General features: G+C 52.8%; 1 protein-coding gene across 1 annotated transcript; it reads right to left on the minus strand.

Annotated features, from left to right (window-relative positions):
* Positions 1 to 220: 220 nt before the first annotated feature.
* On the minus strand, positions 221 to 19,025 carry Gpr137b (G protein-coupled receptor 137B; the record flags this gene model as incomplete). Its single annotated transcript, XM_013009232.1, has 7 exons — positions 221 to 4,312; positions 5,386 to 5,510; positions 6,455 to 6,583; positions 7,377 to 7,526; positions 8,981 to 9,203; positions 11,017 to 11,066; positions 18,684 to 19,025. Coding segments are annotated over 7 exons (1,131 nt in total), but the record flags the coding sequence as incomplete, so codon positions are not given.

Raw genomic sequence — 19,025 nt, forward strand, 5'->3', positions numbered from 1 at the left:
TACCAATATTTGCTATTTAACATCATATTCTTGGTAGTCTTCACATGTCGCCAGATAGCCTTCTCCCTTCTTTAGTGGCTTCTTAATGTTCCTTCCTATTGATAAGCTGTCATTTAACATCTGAGTTGTTTACAGGCCTTGAACATATGTCATTGCACATTTGTGTATACGTATCTGTAGAATTACCCAGAATTTTGGAGTCAAAGGTCATGTATATTTGTAATAAAAGATACTGATACACTGCTCTCTGCACAAGACAGGCCATCTGAAATCTGTGACAGTGTCACCATCACAGATGCTAGAAAATGTTGGATTTGGGCCATTGTGATAGATGAAAAATGGTCAATGTGCTTTTTATTTTATATGATTATTATAGATAAGATTGGTCAACTTTTAAAGTTTAAGAGACATTTGTATTTGCTTTTGTTCATATCTGCTCATTTTTCTACATTTTCTAAGTGATTTCTAGGAGCTGTTAGAGATACTAATACCTCAACTGTAATGAGAAAAAGGTTTTCCCCAATTTGTTGTCATTGGGACTTATGATGATTTTACTATGCAATTTTCTTTTTATGTACCAATTTTTAGTGCTTTTTTTTTCTACCCTAGAATTTTAGTCTTAGAATGGCTTCCTCAATCCAGAATAGAATAGTTCACTATTGCCTTGCAGAGCTTTTATTTTTTTTTAGAGGTAGGTTTTATATAACATAGCTTATAGATCAAACACTTTTCTCAGATGACTACCCCAGTTGTTACAATACCATTATCTAAACAGTTCAACTTTTCCTCACTATCCTTGAGTACATTTATCATTTTTTAAATCTCATACATGTTTTTCTCTGGTTGACTTACAGATGCACAGTACTGTGGCTTTAAGTATACAGGCTTTATTTGGTAATATCTGGGTCCTCTAGAGTTTTCCTAGCTGTTCATACTTGTCTTTGTATGATACATGGGGCATGTTAAAATTGTCTGGCTCCATGTTTTCTTGAGGACTGCACTCTAACCACTCCATATGTATGCTGTTATGCTGCCTGGCAAATTTGGTGTTTTTTGGTCAGATACCTGACCCTGCCCATGTGGTCAAAATTCCATCACAGTGCTTCTGACTCATTTGAGGCTTAATTTCATGTAAAATCCTTATTCCCTTCCTCCCACTGTGACTTGTTTGTCCTGAAGTTGCATGTCTGTCAAAGACTGATGAGTGAGGGGCCCTTCAGTGAGCACAAAACTTGTAATGCCATAGGCAGCAGAGAAAGTGCAAATGAAAGGATGCCTTCCAAAGAGGGTCTACATCTTCTTACACTGCTCTAAGGAGCCAGGAATATAGCTGTGAATGAGTCAGTTACCCATCATCATGCAGCTTACACTGGTGTCCCCTAATAACCAGATACTCAGGTACATTGCTCATGGTTCATGGCTCTGGGAAAGCCTCCTTTCCACGCCATGTGTGTGTGTGGGGGCTGTGGGGGGGGCACTGGGGTTTACACTCAGGGCCTTGTGCTTGCTAGGCTGGTACCACACTGCAGAGCCACACTTACAGACCTGTAGACCTGTTTGCTTCTAGTTTTTAAACAGGGTCTCACATTTATACCAGTGCTGTCCTGGAACTCTGTCTTCTCAGTTATACTTCCACACACCTGAGAAGACAGCCAGCTACTGAGCCCAGCTTAGGGTTAATCGGGATCCTACTAACTTTTTGTTCAGACTGGCCTCAAACTACAGTCCTTGTGATCTCCACTTCCCAAACAGCTGGGATTACAGGCATGAGCCACCACGCCCAACTTTTTATACTTCATTAAAGCCTTCAAGGAGCACTATTGGGAGAGTATGCCTCCTGGTACATTTTAGAGTTGGCAAGGGAGGATGTAGCTCGGTGATAGAGTCCTGTACACATAAGGCCCTGGGTGCCATCCACAGCATGGTATAAGGAAGCATTGGCACGTATGATGGCAGTGGACACTGTAATAGAACCTCTAACAGCTCAGGCTCCTTGTGTACCACTGCAGAAGTGCCAGTGGGTGGTCCACACAGGTCAGCTGGAACTCTTAGCTTCAGAGACAAATGTATCTTCTAGTAATCACACACAAACTCCAGACTTGAGTGACACTGTCCTTTCCTACGCACTTACAATTTCAGATTACTGGAGGAGCAATCTTTAAGACAAGGACCATCCAGGTTACTGGAGCACTTTGGTTTGCCTGGCAGAGCAGGTGTGGCAGGTGGCTCATCCTGCAGCACCTCTCCAGTGAAGGAGTTGCCCATGCCAGGAGACACCAGCCCCTGGGCTCTGGGATGTATGGACAGCAGCAAGGGTTCAGCATTGCTTTTTATAAAGGAGGGTAGAGAAGCACTTAGAACAGTTTATCCTTTCTGGCAAAAAATATGGGAGTTGACAAATACTGGATGGCAGCTTCAATATTTAATGTTGGCCATTTGTTTTCCAGCTAGAGACAAGAGAATTATAGTGTTTACACACTACATGGTGAGTACAGTAATTGGCGTGACTTTAGTGACACTGCACTGCAGAAATAAAGCTGTTCTCGGCCGCTGCAGGAGGCTGGCACAAGCTGCATGGGCCTAAGTTCTTTCAGTGTACATTGACAGTGTGATCATGGTAGGGCTCCTTAGCAGTTTAGAGAAGCATGTTACAACACTTTGCTTAGGCCACCTGAATAACCAGTGTAGAACTGTCCTTGAAAGGTAACTTTTAGATGACAGGCAGTCCAGACAGTTCCATGGTCTGAAAGCAAGGCATGGTAAGGGATTGGGCAGGGCAGAGGTTTCTACATAAGTGACTCTTTTAAAACTTGAGATTCCAGCCTGTTGCTGCTGTAATCCTACCTATTCAGGAGGCTGAGATCTGTGGACAAAGGTTCAAAGCCAGCCTAAGTAAGAAATCACCCAAAAGCTGGAAGTGGAGGTGTGGCTCAAGTGGTAGAGCACTAGCCTTGAGCAAAAGCTTAAAGACAGCACCCTGAAACAGCCGCTGAGTTCAAGCTCCAGGGCTGGCACACACACACAAAAAGGAACTTGCAATCGTGATTTTAAATGCTACAGACAACACAAGTGCACTTGTGTCTGGGAGCTCATGTCCACAAGTCTGTGCTTGAGTGAGCAGTGTGACGCGGGCTACAGTGCAAGAGCAGGACTCGTACCCCCGGGGCCTGGAATCACCCTTCATCTGCAGGCCCTGGTTGTCTGCTGTGTGAAAGCCTGGGCTTCCAGCCTCGTGGCAGGCTGTACAGGGGAGGTTTCAGAATGGTGCTCTGGTCAGAGACATTGTATTTGGCTTAGCTGAAGCGCAGCACAAAGCAGCTGTGTGGAGCATGCCCTCGGATGGAGACCAGTGCTACAGCCCTCCAGACAGCGTCCAGCCCGACAGGAGGTACACAACCATTGCAGAGTAAGATTGCAGAAAAAGCTATTAGTACCCCAGAGCTACTAAAGCCCTCTGGGAACCTCTCAGCCTCTTGAGGACTCCGGGAGGTAGCAACCCAATGATTAGGGAAAGGCAGGGTCCTGCACAGCCCTGAGGTAATGCACATTCAGTCTCCCCAGGCTGCAAAAACTGCAGAATTGCTCTAATAGTACAGGAGGTTTAATAGTGTAAGCTGTGCTTTTAACAGGATCGGCTGGTTATCCCTGGAGTGCTACATTAGTACCCTGACACAAGTTAAAACTCTAAAAGGCAAGCTAGTTAACTTTCAATACTGGGTGCGCCTAGCTTTCTAGGTATCACTCCCACTTCTAGAGTCCACCGGAGTGGAGCTCAGAATCTGACCTTCAGAGGTAAGAATTTGAGGAATACTTGAGTCCAAAGCCGTAATAAACAGTTAGACCATATATTCTATACTTTTAAAGTGAATTATGCATAATTGTGCAAACTATATGACATTCTGAAGGAAAAAAACCTTAGTATACTTTAGTATTATTATTTAAGTTATATAAAATACATCTTTATAAAAAGTACAGAGTCTGTTTAAAAAGTTTAAATTACACCCACAGAAATAGGCTCACTTATTAGTACTAAAATAAAGGATTTTCAATTTAAAGTATTGCTTAGTCCTATAAAGCCATTAGAAACCTGTAACAAGTACCAGTCCTGTTTCTCAAGGAAAATGCCCTAAAACCTAAGCAGTCACTCTCACTTTCTGCAGCTTCTCCACAGGAATGTTCTGAGCGGCTGTTGCCACGCCGCTACCCGAGGCCAGCTCTGTCAGGATCCGCACCAGGGTCGGGCGGCAGAGCCCCTGCTGGCGCCAGGAAGTTGTGGGCCTGCTGTCCCCAGTCATAGTAGTCTGGAGCAAAACTTGAGAAGAGAAACGCAGTTTAGTACTTAGAGCCGCACACTCAGAATGAGGGCAGGTCTGTGTGAATCCCACATGGTCCTCCAGGCTGGCTTCTTGAGCCCAGCCATGCCTTGGCTGCAGCATGCCCACAGCAGGCCATGGTGTGAGCAGGACTGAAGCCAGCTTCTGCAGGGCAGTTCTTCCCTACAGACTACATGGTAATACTACATTGTAGCTGGTATAGGGCTGCCTGAACACCTGGTACTTTAATAGACAGCACTCAGTGCCTTAAGGTTATCTCAGTCCTTCCCTACCCCAGCGGGGGTGGGCGTGGGGGCCTCCTCAGCTCTACATCACTGCTGGCTGGTGAAGGAAGGGCTGCTTCAGAGGAGCAAGCATGGCTAATGGGAAATTCAGTGCTGTGGTGAGTGAAAGACTGGGAACTGGTGACTCACACCTGTAATCCTCAGGAGGCTGAGATCTGAGGATCACGGTCCAAGGCCAGCCCAGGCAGGAAAGTCTAAGTGACTTATACCTCCAACTGATGACCAAAAAAAAAAGCCAGAAGTGGAGCTGTGGCTCAAGTGGTACAGAACTAACCTTGAGCAAAAACAGCCCAGGGACAGCACCCACACTCTGACTGAGCTCAAGCCCCATGACTAACACACGTTTTCGAAGTTGGGGTGGGAGAGAGGTGCACACCTGTACACTCTACCACCTGAGCTACAGCTCCACTTGGGCTTCTTGCTGGTTAACGAAAGGTAAGGAAGTCTCACAGGCTTTTCTGCTCTGTCTGGCTTTAAGCCACAATCCTCAGATCTCAGCCTCTTGTGATGCCAGGATGATAGGTGTGAGCCACCGGTGCCTGGTTAATAAAAGACTGCTTTTTAAACTACCGTCTGCATGGCATGGCTGTGGTACTGTTGAGGAAACACTTCTGCACAACAGTGCTGGGCAGGGGTCTCTAGGAATCTCATGTCCGTCCCTTCTTCCTGAGTGTTTCACAGAGACTGGCCACTGCCCCAGCCCCACACGTGTGTGTGGTGCCATGCTCTGCCCATGGTGTGTGTGTGGGGGGGGGTGCCTGTCCTACCTTCCCTGAAGTCCCTGAGGTGCGATGTTCCAGGCAAGGTCGTCGTCACTGTCATATCTTCGAGGGTTGTCAAAGAAGTAAGATCGGGGACTGAATCCGTGGCTGGGGACCATCGTTGGGCTGGACTGCAAAGACGGGGTCAGTGAGTCAGGGAGGTCACCCCGGAAGGCGCTGCTGCCTCCCCACAGTCACTTCTGGGCTTGAGAGGGACTAAGATATCCTTTTATCAGCGTGGACATGATCTGCCAGACTGCTTTTAGTCCCCGAGAATGCCCCCAGTTAGAGTAGAGGGTTCTATTGGGTATATTGTGTAACTGTGGGCGTTCATAAAGGAGAAGATAGGGTGGTGTGGGAGAGATTCTCCTCCCATTTCCTCTGCCCTCTGTGATCCTTTCCTCCTGCTTCTGCCCCCAGTCTGACCTCACTTCAGAACTTCCAAACGGGGCAGGGGCAGTGCCAGCCACTGCCAGCTTTCTTACCAAGGCCAGAGGCCAGCCTAGGACTCACCACCCACCCCAGTCCAGCCGTCTGCTGTTCCCGGCTCACTAGAGATTGTCCGGAGAGAGTAAGGAGAAACAGCATGTCGATTCCCATCTGGGTCCAGGACAAGGGAAGGACAACATGTTTACATGTGGCCCAGCGCCCCTGGCCTTCCTGCCTCTCCAGATCAGGGTGTCCTGGTTGCACTGCACTGGGGGGGGGGGGGGGGAGGGTACAGGGGGTCATCCGTGGAGCTGTGCCCTAGGGCCACTGCCTCACTCCACCTGGGTTTGCATTCTCCACCCTGTCCCTCCCCCACCACAGAACACTTCATGTCAAGTGGGTTGAAATGTCAAGCAATGGGGCAGGGAGCAGGGACTGACTGCCTCTCAGAGTCCCTGCTGAAGTCACACCCAAGTACTACGAGAGACCTCACATCCCTTCCTTCTAAAACAAGGGGAAACACATCGCCCTGAAAAGGAGTCAAGGAAACAACATCTTGGTACTGACTTCCTGCATGCAATTGGAGGCTCCACTGAGAAGCAGGGGTAAGAGCACAGCCATCTGCTACGTGAGACGCGGTACTTACAAGGTCCTTTGCAGGATTTCTAACTCGGAAGAAGTAAACGACCAAGGTGGTGGGCAAGAGTTCCCACACAAAGAGCACCACTCCAAACACCACATAGCCGGCATCGCCCAGCTGGTTCTTCAGGTCTGCCTGTTGGCCAGAGGGGGACAGGGAGTTGCTGGACCGGAGCAGAGGAAGTGTGTTCAAGTAACCCACACAGTTTCAACATGGCACAGCCCCTTTCCCTAAAATGCACATGTTGAAACCCCCTAACAAACTTTCCAGGCCGTGGAGGGTTAAGAACCGTGTAGGAGCGGAGCACTGGTGGCTCACACCTATAATCCCACCTACTCAGGAGGCTGAGATCCAAGGATCAGGGTTCAAAGCTAGCTCAAACAGGAAAGTCTGTGAGACTCTCTTATCTCTAACCATAAAAAAGACAGAAGTGGAGCTGTGGCTCAAGTAGTAGAGTGCTAGCCTGAGCACAAAAGCATACTGAGTTCAAGTTCCATGTCCAATGAAAAGGAGGAAAAAATACTCAAAGACGGAGATTCTCATCTCTGATGTTACTTTACCCCACCTCTGACACTTCCGTATATCCAAATTAAGCTGAGTTTTATTTTCTTCAACAATCAAAGTGTCTTGATCCAAATCTCAGCCTCCCAAGTAGCTGGGATGACAGACATGAGCCACACTGCACCTGCACTGGAAGTCACTAAGTACTACTTAACAAGAGCTTCAAGGGGATGGGCACCTGTGTGCACCCACGCACCTAGGTTTCTTAGAATAGGTGAGCGGGGAGGAGAGCTGCCCTGGCCCCAGCTGACGAGCCAGCCGTCACCCTGCACCTCTGCACAGGAGCAGGGTGCTTGGCTTACCCCTCCGCCATGGACCATGCCCCGGGGTGAACGTTGCATCCAGGCGCCCCGTGGCCCCCACTCACCTGGTCGGATACGTTGTACCAGTCATAGTCAAAGGAGTGGGCGTTCTTGATTTGAGAGAAGGACAAGATGACCAGGTTGTAGCAGGCTCGCGAGGTGTACAGCAGGATGACGGTGACCCCGACGGCCGTCACCTGACACACAGAGGAGCCCTGGAAGAGACGGAGGCAGGGGTGGGCCACTGCAGGTCACCGGGCCCTTCCCTGTCCCTCCCTTGGTGCTGCCTGGTGAGGGCCCGTACGTGCTCGCCCCTTCCTCAGGGTCAGCTGTCTTCCTGCAGGCACTGTGCTAGAGAAGACCCCTTTACTACAGGTAAAAAGTGGGCCCTTTGCCCAAGACCAAGATTTCATCCGGGAAGTTGGGGTTTGTCTGGTCAACTCCACTGTCCTCCAGTGCATGCGTTCCAGGTGTGTGGCTTGGGGTGCATTTGCAGAACTATGGGTGGGACACAGGTGGGTGTGGGCTTCCCTCACTGCCCAGAGCTTTATCTTGGGAAGGGAGGCCTGTGGAAACTCAGTGACTCACATCCCCTCCTCATAAAAGTGGTCAATTTCAGTGAAAGGCCCCTGTTGTCTAGAAACAATAGTGATGTTGACCAAAGAAGCTGAAAGGACTTTGAGTCTTGCTGGTGGGAGTCATTACCCAAGTGCCAGGAGCTTGGCTCTGCCCGTTCCCTGCTGGCCGCGGGCATTCTGACAATGTGGGCCTTAACCCTCCTGTCCGTGGGGACAGCTGGGTTCCATGAAGAGCTGGCGCCGCCTCTACGGGGGAGAGGTGAGGCGCGGAGGCGGACGAGGCAGAAGCCAGCACAAAGCCTCAGCATTTTCGAGGAAGAACTCTGCACAACTAACTCCCGGGCTTTGGGGCTGCAGCCCAGTGTCTGGTGTGGGCTCTGGGTTCCAAAGCTCCCGGCAGATTTCATGTGGTGGACACTCTGAGCGCCACTGCCTGAAATCCTCCTTCAGAGCCACGGAGGGCCAGGGGCACAGAGGGAGGGAGGTGACCCGTGCCCAGGGGTAAGAGCCAGGCAGCACCCCACTGCTCAGCAAGCCTCACTCCGGGTCGCCACCTGCTGGCGAGGGACGGAGGCGACCGGTCATGCAGCTGTGCGTGCATCTGCCCTTCTCTGTGGCTCTGGGGAGAAGGGAGAACGTGGAGCACAGGCCAGGGTGTGGCTATGGGAGGAGCAGGTGAGCTTCCTGCTAGCTCCCTGTGCAGGAGGCCTCGGGCTTGAACCTGAGCATCGACAACCACGGACGCTGATGGCAGAGTGACAAGTGTCTTGACCTCTCCATGCCTCAGTTTCCCTGCCTGCCCCCCTTGGGTCTATGAAGATTACCTCAGTTGATCAAGAAGCAGGGCCAGAGTCAGTACTAGATGTGTGGCGGCCACTACAACCCCAATGGTGCTTTAAATTGCGGGGCAAATAGCCAGCGCCTGACCAGGATGGAACCCCGCCAGGGGTTTGCACACGACACGGAGCCATCAGAACACGTCTTGCACGTGAAGCTCAGTGAAGGACGGAACACGCACAACAGGATGCCCCCGGCAGAGGATGGAGAGAGAGCAGGCGGCGCGGCAGGGACCTCACCTCCTTCCCACTCACCTTGGACTCCAAGTAGATGTTGGCCAAGGACATCTTGGAGATTTTGTAGAGGCAGATGGAGAGCGAGATGGCACACAGCACGAAGAGCGTGTCATTGATGGCCACGCGCACGGACACGATCACCTTCCTCTCCCAGTGTCCCGTCTTCACCAGCAACGCGCAGGTCAGGTTCACCAGCAGGAAAATGAGGCTGATGAAGATCGAGGCCAGGTAGAGGGGTAGCCTGAGCGGTGGGGAGAAGGAAGGGGAGAAGGGTCATGTCATGCTCCTGCAGGTAGTCTAGAAGGAAGCTGTGACATGCTTTGGTTAACTACTAGAGTAAGAGCTGCTTTTCAGTGGTAGACGGTCACAGATCCAAGGTACTGTCCACAAATCGTGTCTTGGGGTGTCCTCCATGAGGTTCCCGGGGGGGGGTGCACTAAGCCCTCAGGTGTGGGCCAGCTTCCTGGAGAACACACTGACCGCCCCGTGTACGAGAACCATGACATCAGTCTGTGCAGGCCAGTGTTTCCATTACTGAAAGTAAGACTGCAGGACAGACTTACCCAAGAGCATAAGATGGAATGAGGTCATGCAGTTAGCTACCCCCAGAATTAGGGCTCTGCACCCCACTCACATCCAACCAGCTAAGGGTTAAAACTTTTTTTTTCCTAGTACTAGTATTGGGGTTCTGGCTTGGCCATTTTACCCAAAGCTGGCCCTCTACCACTTGAACCACACTACCACTTCTGGCTTTTTGGTGGCTACTTAAACAAGCTCACAGTTTTTTTTTCTGCCCTGGCTGGCTTCAAACCCTGATCCTCAGATCAGGGTGGCGTGAGCCACTGGTGCCTGGCTCCAAAACTAATTTCTAATTATCTCAGTCCTGAACACACAGATTTCTTTCTTGTCATTATTTTCCAAATGAGACAGTGTAGCAAGTCTTTCCACAGTATGTACACTGTATCAGGGGATCTAGGCATCGCTTGCAAATCCTGGAGCATATGTGGACCCCCACAGCTGAGGGCCAAGCTGGCGGGCAGCTTGTGTCCACTGGTTGAAGTGGTCTCTGCCTGCCTACTTGGCTGTTTGCCACCTGCACTGCTGCATCTGTGTGCGGTCAGCCCAGTCTCCTCTGACTTCTAACCCGGAAGCTCATCCTCTTAAGTGTCCCATGTTACACCTAACTTAGACCTCACTCAACATCCAGCTTAAGGCTGGACTGGACTGGTTTAACTTGAATATGTTTGTAACCCAAATCAGAGAGCAGTAAATTATGGACTAAAAGGGTCTTGTTTTTTTTTTAATGCCAGCCCTCTTGACTTCAGGGCCTGGGTACTACCCATGTGTGCTTTTGATCAAGACTAGCACTCTACCACTGGAACCATAGCTCCACTTCTGGATTTTTGTTGGTTAATGGGAGCTAAGAGTCTCACAGACTTTTTTGCCCATATTTCTTTCATACAGGAGATCCTCAGGTCTCAGTCCTGAGTAGCTAGGATTATAGGTGTGAGCCACCAGCACTGGGCTGCATTAACAGCCTTCTCCTACTGCAACTAAACCTTCTGCTTCAAGAGGGGACCTGGCATACACACTACTCCAGCCGAACCCTCGTCCTTCTACCAAGACCCTTGGATACAGGATGCACCCTATTATCCCCATCTTCTTCCTCCCTGGTGGGGCTGTGAACCCTTACCCCATAGGGGGGGGAAGCGGCTCACTGTGGGAAGCAGGGAAGCAGGCAGCTCCTTGGTGCAGTAACTTATCCCTGGTCCCTTTCTCCGCTTCCAGTCCATCATGGTTCACTGAAACCATGCGACAGAATAAACCCTTCCACTCTGAACCTGCCCACATCAGGGATTGGGCCACAGGGAGAAGAAAAGCAACTAATGCGGGCTTGGAGCTATTGTCTCTAAAAGGAAAACCCCCGGTCCCCTTGTACTTCAATGAGCTGGCCCTCCCGGGCAACGGGGACAAGGCTGGCACTCAGGACCATGGTGGGGCTCGCAGAGGAGAAGAGGAAGCGGGTGCCTGCGAGAACGGTGCCAGGCACTCACCGGTATTTCAGTAATTCTGGAGAGTACTTGGACTTGGCTTTGAAAATCACCTGCAATGAGAGAAAAGCATGCAGGGTGGGTCCCGTGCAGGGGACCCTGCACACCACCCCTGCGGTCATCTGGAATCCCTCTGCCCAGGCGCCTGGGCACCGCGCCCCTCCTCCAGAGCCACATCTGGGAAGCTCTTTGCTGTGCAAACGGGTGTTTTTGTATTTGGGGTGTTTTATTTAAGCTGGGTGTTTAAATGTATTTGAAAATTAAGTAAAAAGAAAACAAAACACGAGAGTACTAACCTACAACACATAGCCCACCTCTGTCCCCAGCTTGTCACGGGGCACCAAGCCCACTGGGTTGGAAGGTTACGTGTCCTCGATGCCAGCCACAAACTCTGCAGTATATTTAAAACAATCAAAAGCTTTTGAAGCCAGGTGCTGGGATTCACACCTGTAATCCTAGCTACTCAGGAGACCTGAGGATCAAGGATCAAAGCCAGCCCAGGCAGGACAACCCATAGACTTGTATCTCCAATTGACCTGCAAAAAGCAGCAACTGGAGCTGTGGCTCAAGTGGTAGAGCACTAGCCTTGAGCAAAAAAGCTGAGGGGCAGTGCCCAGGTCCTTAGTTTAAGCCCTGTGAATGACACACCAAAAAAGTTGGAGATGGCAATTTCTCAATGGCCTCAGAACTCAGCAACTGTGGTAGTGCCTGTGTGGGGTGGGTGGATGTGGCAGCCTGGTGTGGCTCAAGTGGCTGAACACTAGCTTTGAGCACAAAAAGCTCAGGGACAGAACCCAGGCTCTGAGTTCAAGCCCAAGGACCTGCATCAAAAAAAAAAAAAGGTCTACACATTAGTACTTGTCTGTCCTGGCTTATTTAGCTGAAGATTCTCCAGATCAGTGAGAATGAATACTATGTCCAGCTCAGAAATCTGCTGGGTGGATCTTAAAGGTTCTGGTGCTTGAAGCGGGGGTGTGGCAGCCCCCTTCCCTCCCCCCCACCCGTGGGTTGTCCATAAGCATGGAGGAGCATGGCTGCCCTGGTGGGTGTGTCCATAAGCATGGAAGGGCATGGCTGCACCTGTGGTGGGTGTGTGTATTAGCATGGAGGGGCACCACATAAGCAGAAAAAAGCCGGAAGTGGTGCTATGGCTCAAGTGGTAGAGGGCTAGCCTTGAGCTGAAGAGCTCAGGGACAGTGCCCAGGCCCAGAGTTCAGGCCTACAACCGACAAAAAAAAAAAATTAAAAAAAGCATGGATGGGCATGGCTGCACCTGTGGTGTGTGTCTATTAGCGTGGAGGGGCGTGGCTGCACCTGTGGTGGGTGTGTCCATTAGCATGGAGGGGCGTGGCTGCACCTGTGGTGGGTGTGCCCATTAGCATGGAGGGGCATGGCTATACCTGTGGTGGGTGTGTCTATTAGCATGGAGGGGCGTGGCTGCACCTGTGGTGGGTGTGTCCATTAGCATGGAGGGGCGTGGCTGCACCTGTGGTGGGTGTGCCCATTAGCATGGAGGGGCGTGGCTATACCTGTGGTGGGTGTGTCTATTAGCATGGAGGGGCATGGCTACACCTGTGGTGGGTGTGTCCATTAGCATGGAGGGGCGTGGCTATACCTGTGGTGGGTGTGTCTATTAGCATGGAGGGGCGTGGCTGCACATGTGGTGGATATGTCCATTAGCATGGAGGGGCGTGGCTGCACCTGTGGTGGGTGTGTCCATTAGCATGGAGGGGCATGGCTATACCTGTGGTGGGTGTGTCTATTAGCATGGAGGGGCGTGACTGCACCTGTGGTGGGTGTGTCCATTAGCATGGAGGGGCGTGGCTATACCTGTGGTGGGTGTGTCAGCATGGAGGGGAGTGGCTGCACCTGTGGTGGGTATGTCCATTAGCATGGAGGGGCATGGCTGCACCTGTGGTGGGTGTGTCTATTAGCATGGAGGGGCGTGGCTGCGCCTGTGGTGGGTGTGTCCATTAGCATGGAGGGGCGTGGCTGCACTTGTGGTGGGTGTGTCCATTAGCAGGGGATGCTCCCAGGTATCAGAATGTCAGAGTCACCTTGAACCTACACAACTCTTGTCAGTTATATCCCACAGAGGTGGAAAGAACTTGTGTTCAAAACCTAAAGCTGCCCCTGGGTCTCTCCTCCTACGACCCTGGCCCACGTCTCCCCAGAACCTCACGGTCCCCCCACCCTCACCATCCCCCAACCCTGGTGCCTCTCCATGACCCAGGGTCCTTCCAGTGACGCAGGAGAACCCCTGGCTGATGCCAGCATGACTGAACCCTCGGCCTCCTCCTCCATAAATCACTGCCCACCCTTGAACTCCCAAGGCCTAGGTCTGTTCCCAGCTCTAGCTCCAGCCGGGTTCCCAAGGCTCGCTCTGGCTTTTCCCAATGCCACACTGGTTGGCTGCTGCCAGCAGAATCATCCCACACTAATCTGTGGAGCCACAACATCCCTCTCACCATTCCACACAAGAAATCCCTGCAGTCCCTGGGTACAGGTCTGCGACTACAGGAAGCACTCTACTGCCCCACCCAGACTTGGTGCAACATCCTGCTTCCTACACCCTAGCAAAACATGATCCGCTGGGAGGCGCCACTGCTGTGCCAGCCTTCCAAGCCCCAGCCCCATGGAAGAAGACTGACTGGGGGACACCACACTGTCCCCACCACAACAGCCTCCTGCTACATGCATGGTCCTGCCAGCGGGCTGAGACAACTGGTAGACCTTCCCAGTAAGTGTAAAGTTCAAAATTGCCAACACCAAGCACAGACTCAAGACCAAAGAGCCTCAAGCAGTACAACGCCAGCCCCGAGCAGAGAAGCCTGAGGGGATGGTGCCCAGGCCCGGAGTTCAAGCCCAAGATATTAGCACCAGAAAAAAAAAAAAAAAGTGAGTCTGGAGCTGCCCCACTGGGGCTTAAATCTGGCCTCTACCAATCGTCAGCTGTGTGACATTGGAGTAGCCCCCTGACCTCTCTGTGCCTATCAATAAAACATGCCAGTGGCCATCTCCTGTGTGTCCACAGCTCAGGTAAACACTGCCACCTGGTAGAGGCTGGGTCAGGTTCACTGGGGAAGCGAGCAAACCCGGTTGTATACACACAAGCACCACCGGCCCGGAATGCCTGCTGACCATAAAAGGAACTCAACTGGCGCCGAGGTGAGAAGCCACCTAGCTCACTGCTGGCTCCAGGCCGTGCCCTGCCCACGACGCCCACTTCCACACCCCCTGCTGTGGGAACTACTCGCACCCTGGTGGGCCACACTAGGAGCTCCGATGCGTGGAAGGACAAAGGGAACACCGCCCATCCAGGCTCCAGTGCTGCTCCGGACTCCCAAGCCCCGCCCCCAGACCCAGGACACCAGCATGAAGGCCACTCTCCAGCGTGGGCTCGGGGCGGCCTCCCAGGAGCACAGGGTTATGTTTGAGATGGGGCCTTGCTGCCTGTCCACGCGTGTGCCTCGAGTGAAATCCTATTCTTATTTATTTTTGCTTCCTTGAAGCTAGGATAACAGGCTGGGCCCCAAACCCAGCTCCTTCCACGAAGATGGGGGTCTCAAGGACTTTTCTACCTAGGCTTGCCAGGATCCATAATCCTTCCAACCTCAGTTACCCAAATAACTAGGATTACAGACCTGAGTCACTGCGCTGGCTGACCACCTCACATGCTGACACTGCATTCTGACACCACCACACCCCAGCAGCTGTGCCGGGCTCATTTCTGTTAATACCTTACCTGAGCACCTGAGGCAGGTGACTCCCTCCGTGTGTCTGTCAACAGTACATACCTCCCGGTGATCGGAGAGTTAAATGAGGGACTAATTACCAATTGGCTTGTGGCTACCGGTGACAATCAGCAGTGCCTGGCAGATTAATGCCAATGAAACTGAAGTTGCCTTGTGAATTTGTCATTCAACAAACTCTGACATGTGGAAAGACACAACTGTGTCTCTGACACAGGTCACTTACAAAGACAGGACAGAAGAAGCCTCATGTAAGAAATACCCAGGTGGGAGGAAGACAGAGTCCATGCACACCTTCCCAAGGGTGGGGCCTGGGGCCGGGGCACGGTGCCCCCTACAGGATGGGAGATCACACAGCACAAGGAAGGGTGCCAGGCATAAAGGATGTGACAGCAGAGAAAAGTATCCTCCACCTCTCACTCCTTCCCCCAAACTCCTGCCCCTTCTCCTCCCCCACGTCCAGCCTCAGGACCCACTTCTTGGACAGCTCCCAGCCCTGCTCAAGTCTCTCAATGCTTCAACCTCCTGGCCTAAGGCCTCTGAGTCATGGCTCCCTGTGGACGCTCTGTCCCGTGGACACTTTGAATCAGCCCACATGAATCTGAGTCATGTCCCTGTGCTCCCGCATTTCCCCAACTGCATCCGAAATCTGCTTCACTGAGTCCTGTATGTACCTTGTAGCCCTCTAAATTTGTGGATGTGTGCACACACACACACACACACACACACACACACACACAGACTTGAAGTCATGGACTCACACTTCCTTAGCTTTTATGTTCGTGGCATTCTACCTCTTGAGCCACACCTCCACTTTCAGATTTTTGCTGCTTCTCTGGATAAGAGTCCCATGGATTTTCCTGCCTGGGCTGGCTTTGAACCGAGATCCTCAGCCCCCTGAGTAGCTAGGATTACAGACGTGAGCCACCAGTGGCTGGCTTTCAAATCTTAAATTCAGAAAAGAAGGTACTGCGTTAGGATCTGAGTGTATTTTCCCACTGTAAGAGATTTCAAATAGGACTCCATTAACACAAGCCTCACACTGAAATGTAGGTGCGAATCCTGCCTCCTCCAGGGCGGGCCCTGAGCAAGTCAGCTAACGCCTTGGAGCCTTCTTTCTGCTCTGGAAGATGGGGATGGTTCTCCGGACTTCCTCAGAGGTTGTGAGGCATAAGGACAAAACACTCAGATGGGTGCCTAGCATGCAATGTGCATGTGTGTGTGTGAGAGAGAGAGAGAGACAGAGACAGAGAGACAAAGAGAGAGAGAGGCAGAGAGAGACAGAGAGACAGAGAGAGAGGAGACCGAGACAGAGCCACCTTCAGGGTACAGGCAATATGGATCAAGGACATCTGTACGCTCAACCCAAGAGCTCTAACGTGCCTCCACCCTGAGACTTGGCTTTCCAGATAAGATCTTACTGTTACTTTTACTTTGTCTTTCAGATAGGGCCTCCCACTGGCTCCCAGGCAAAGATCCACCTCTGCTTCCCAAGGAGCTGAATTACAGATATGTATCCCTCACATACCTTGCACTCAGCCACTTGAACTATGACCCCAACCTGTTACTTTTTGTTTCTGAAACAAAGGCTCACTACCTTTGCCCAAACTGGCCTTTACTTCACTCTTTGGTCCTGGAACTTGAACTCAAGGCCTGGACACTGCCCTTGAGCTTTTTGTGCTCAAGGCTAGCGCTCTACCACTTGAGCCACAGCTCCACTTCTGGCTTTTGTGGTTAACTGGAGGTAAGGGTTTCATAGACTTTTCCTGCCCACGCTAGCTTTGAACCACGATCCTCAGATCTCAGCCTCTAGAGTAGCTAAAATTATATGTATGTGCCCCCCGCGCCTAGCCTGAATCAACTCTTGACCTCCCTATCTCCGCCTCCCTACAAGCAGCTACACCCCCATCCCCCAGAGCAGTGCTACCTCCCTCTAAACTCCAATTTACTCAGGCTGAGACCAAGCTCAGGCAATCAGTCATTCTTGAGGGTCCCTATTCTGGGGGCTCCCAGCGGCTCAGAACCCTGGTGATGGCACTTTGGGCTGAATCACGCCTCTAAAGAACCAGAATTCTTGTAAACCAGAAATGACTGTTCCGTGCTAACTTCTGCCAGCCTCGAGCTCTCCTCCGGTGAAATGCAGTTTGCTGAAGCACCTGCTGATGGGGCCGCATTCGGAGGCCAGAGGCTCTGTCTGCCTGCTCAGCAGTTACACACCAACCAGCAGATGGTGCAGAAAACCCTCACCAGGCTTTAATCCAGCTCTAAGTTCAGGATTTACATGGGATTAACCACAAAGCCATGCCAGTCCCTGAATTTGTCCTTTGAGTCCTCAAAATGGGGACATGGGCAAAGCCATGACGCGTGATCACGCCAGTTCTTGAGGTGACACAGACTCACTAGATTTCTATATCATACTCAGCCAACCACTGCAACCCCAGGACAAGGCCCAGGGTCCCTACAAGGCAGCCTAGAGCGGTTTGCAAGATTTTAAAGTAGAATCAGGCTCATTGGGGGGGGGCAGGGGGTGGCCCTCACTGGAGAGCCGAGCCCTCTCCAACTGACCACCAAAAAGCTGCACGTGGTATAATGCCAGCTTTGAGCAAGAAGTCTCAGGGACAGTGCCCAGGCCCTGAGTTTAAGCCCCAGGACTGGCGTGCATGTGTGGATGTGTGTGTGCATGTGTGTGTGCACAGTACTAGACAGACAACACTCGTTACTCCTGTTGGAAAGCACACCCACCCCGAGTCTTCCCTGCGCATTAACTCCTTTAACATCCCTGATCTCCTCGCCACGACACCTGAAATCTTTCCACCAAAAGCACTTCCTCCTGTTTGCAGGCCGCGGCTCCCACTCCACTGGAGAGGCCGCGCTGATGGGGACGGGCCGGCTCACGACAGGCATCGGGGAGACGCTTTTAACCACCTCGTTTATTAAGTCCACGGGCCCGCGCCACCAGCGGCCCACGAACGCCGGGAGCCCCCGCGGGAGCGCATCTGCCCCCCCGGAGAGGAGCCCTGGCGGGTTCTCTGGGCTCTCCTCGGGCCAGCCCCGCCTGCGGCAGCTGGGGAGCTGCATATGCCCCGCGCGCACGCATGCACTATGCATGTGCTCACACACCACGCGCACAACAATGCGATACACTACACATGCACGCGCCACATGTGCATAACTATGCATGTGCACACGCGTATGCGCCACGTTCACGCGCACAATGCGATACACTATACATGCACGTGCAGGCTCCACAGGTGCGTAACGACCCATATGCGCACACACGCATGCGCCACATGCCCGCGCCACGTGAGCATACCCCATGCCTGTGTACACACGCGCATGCCACATGCCCGTGCACAGCACACGCAACACACTACACATGCACGCGCAGGCGCCATATGCGCATACACTACACATGCACACACATGCCACATGCACGCGCACACCACATGCAATACACTACACATGCACGGGCCACATAATGCACGCATCATACATGCACTCCCGCACACGCCCATCACATCCACGCGCACGCGCACACGGCGCACCCGGTGGGAGGTGGACGCTGGCAGTACAGCCGGCCCCACGGCCGGACGTGGGAACCTCTCCCCGGACCCGAGCCGGCCGCTGCCCAGCGCAGCCCACCGCACCCGGGGAACCGGCGGCGCGCGGCACCCCAGGCCGGGGCTCGGGCCAGGGCCGGGCAGGCGGAGGAACCGGGAGCGTTCAGGGCATCCAGGCCCAACGCGCAAGGGCGCGGCGGGGCGCCGTGCTGAGGCCCCGCAAGTGTCCGGCCCTGACACTTGGGGGATCGAGGGGGTCCCCGGGAGACGGGCCCGCAAGGGGCTCGGAGGACCCCGGGACCTAGGCCCCGGCCTCGGAGGGGACCCCGCCCCCCCCGGCCCGCGGGCCCCCGCGCACCTGCGCGAAGTAGAGGTTCATGAGCGTGAGCGTGAAGAACTGCAGGCACACGGGTAGGCAGTAGAGCAGCCAGAAGACGAAGGGGCCGAGCGCGTTGGCCGCCACGAAGTCCCGGAAGTAGAAGGAGAAGAGCACGGTGCGCAGCGAGGCCCAGAGCAGGCACAGGAAGAGGAAGACGCTGCGGTAGCTTAGCCGCTTGTGGCCGTGGCGCAGCGCCAGCCACAGCTGCGCGTACACGAAGGCGAAGAGCAGCGCGTAGAAGGCGGTGTAGACGGCCGTGAGCCCCAGCGTCACGTCGGGGGGCACGGCCGGCGTCAGCGTCGGCGGCTGCGAGCCGTTGCG

Source organism: Dipodomys ordii, unplaced genomic scaffold (assembly GCF_000151885.1).
Source record: "Dipodomys ordii isolate 6190 unplaced genomic scaffold, Dord_2.0 Scaffold9, whole genome shotgun sequence".
In the NCBI taxonomy this organism is placed as follows: domain Eukaryota; kingdom Metazoa; phylum Chordata; class Mammalia; order Rodentia; family Heteromyidae; genus Dipodomys; species Dipodomys ordii.